The sequence below is a fragment of the Condylura cristata genome, unplaced genomic scaffold (assembly GCF_000260355.1).
Source record: "Condylura cristata isolate star-nosed mole 26May11 unplaced genomic scaffold, ConCri1.0 scaffold00006, whole genome shotgun sequence".
NCBI lineage: Eukaryota > Metazoa > Chordata > Mammalia > Eulipotyphla > Talpidae > Condylura > Condylura cristata.
The window spans coordinates 668,240-669,220 of NW_004567107.1; the positions used below are offsets into that span (position 1 = coordinate 668,240).

At 70.5% G+C, this 981-nt stretch overlaps 1 protein-coding gene across 1 annotated transcript in view; it reads left to right on the forward strand.

Moving 5' to 3' along the window:
* The window catches only part of GPSM1 (G-protein signaling modulator 1), a 12,363-nt gene that overhangs the window by 3,305 nt on the left and 8,077 nt on the right, over positions 1-981 (forward strand). Inside the window, exon 3 of the mRNA XM_012721172.1 lies at positions 324-796. Within this exon, the coding sequence (XP_012576626.1) occupies positions 324-796 (473 nt within the window). The remainder of the gene's footprint in view (positions 1-323; positions 797-981) is intronic.

Genomic DNA, 981 nt, shown 5'->3' on the forward strand with positions numbered 1-981 from the left:
CGACGGGAGGCCGAGGCTGCAGTCTCCCCAGAGCTGGCCGTTTGGGGGTGCTTCCTGCTGCGGCCTCCTGGGCCAGAGTGAGGGGTGCTGGCCACCACCGAGGCCAGGTCTGGCGGCCTCCAGGAACCCGTGTGGTCCCTGTCTGGGGTGCAGTGGCAGATCCACGGATCCTGGTCAGCAGCTGCTGGGAGGCGTACCCCGAGACCCCCAAACTTGCTCTGGCCTTCCCACTCTGTCCTGCTGGGCCCCATCACCTGGCACCCCAGAAGCTTGAGATGACCCAGCTGGAGATGCAAACGTGACTCAGTTTCCCTCCCTGACAGAGTGGGCGAAGGCCGGGCGTGCTGGAGTCTGGGGAACGCTTACGTGTCCATGGGGAGCCCAGCGCAGGCCCTGACCTTCGCCAAGAAGCACCTGGAGATCTCCCAGGAGGTGAGCCCGGCGCCCCCCGCTGCGCCCTCCAGCCCTGCCCCTGCCGCTGCTCCCACACCCCTGCCTCAGCAAAGGGGCTTCCTGAGTGCTCCGCGGGGCCGTGGGTGGGGCAGGGGCCTGCTTGGCACCCAGAGAATGTTCACATCCCCGTGGCGGACCACGGCCAGTCCTGCTGGCCCTGCTGGATGTGGGCCTGGCCAGGACATGGGGCTGCCCGACACCCAAAGTGGACATGACTTGCCAGAGGCAGCGTGGGGCGTGAAGGCCTGGTCCTGGGGGCTCCCTGAGACCCCCCCATGGCACCCCTGGGCTGTCCACCTGCCTGGGGCCACCTCCCCCGTCCTGCAGGGCCCGTGCAGGGGCAGCTGAACCCGGGCAGGGCCGGAGAGCCTGGGGCTGTGTCCACTGCACAGCGTGGAGCACCCCGCCGGGCCCCGCACAGCCCTGGAGCTCCCCAGGCCTGGTGGGAGCCCCTGGGGCCAGGGAAGGGGCGGCGGGGGGCCAGGTGCCGAGGAAGAGGCCTGGGCTCGGCACGGGCACAGCCGCCCG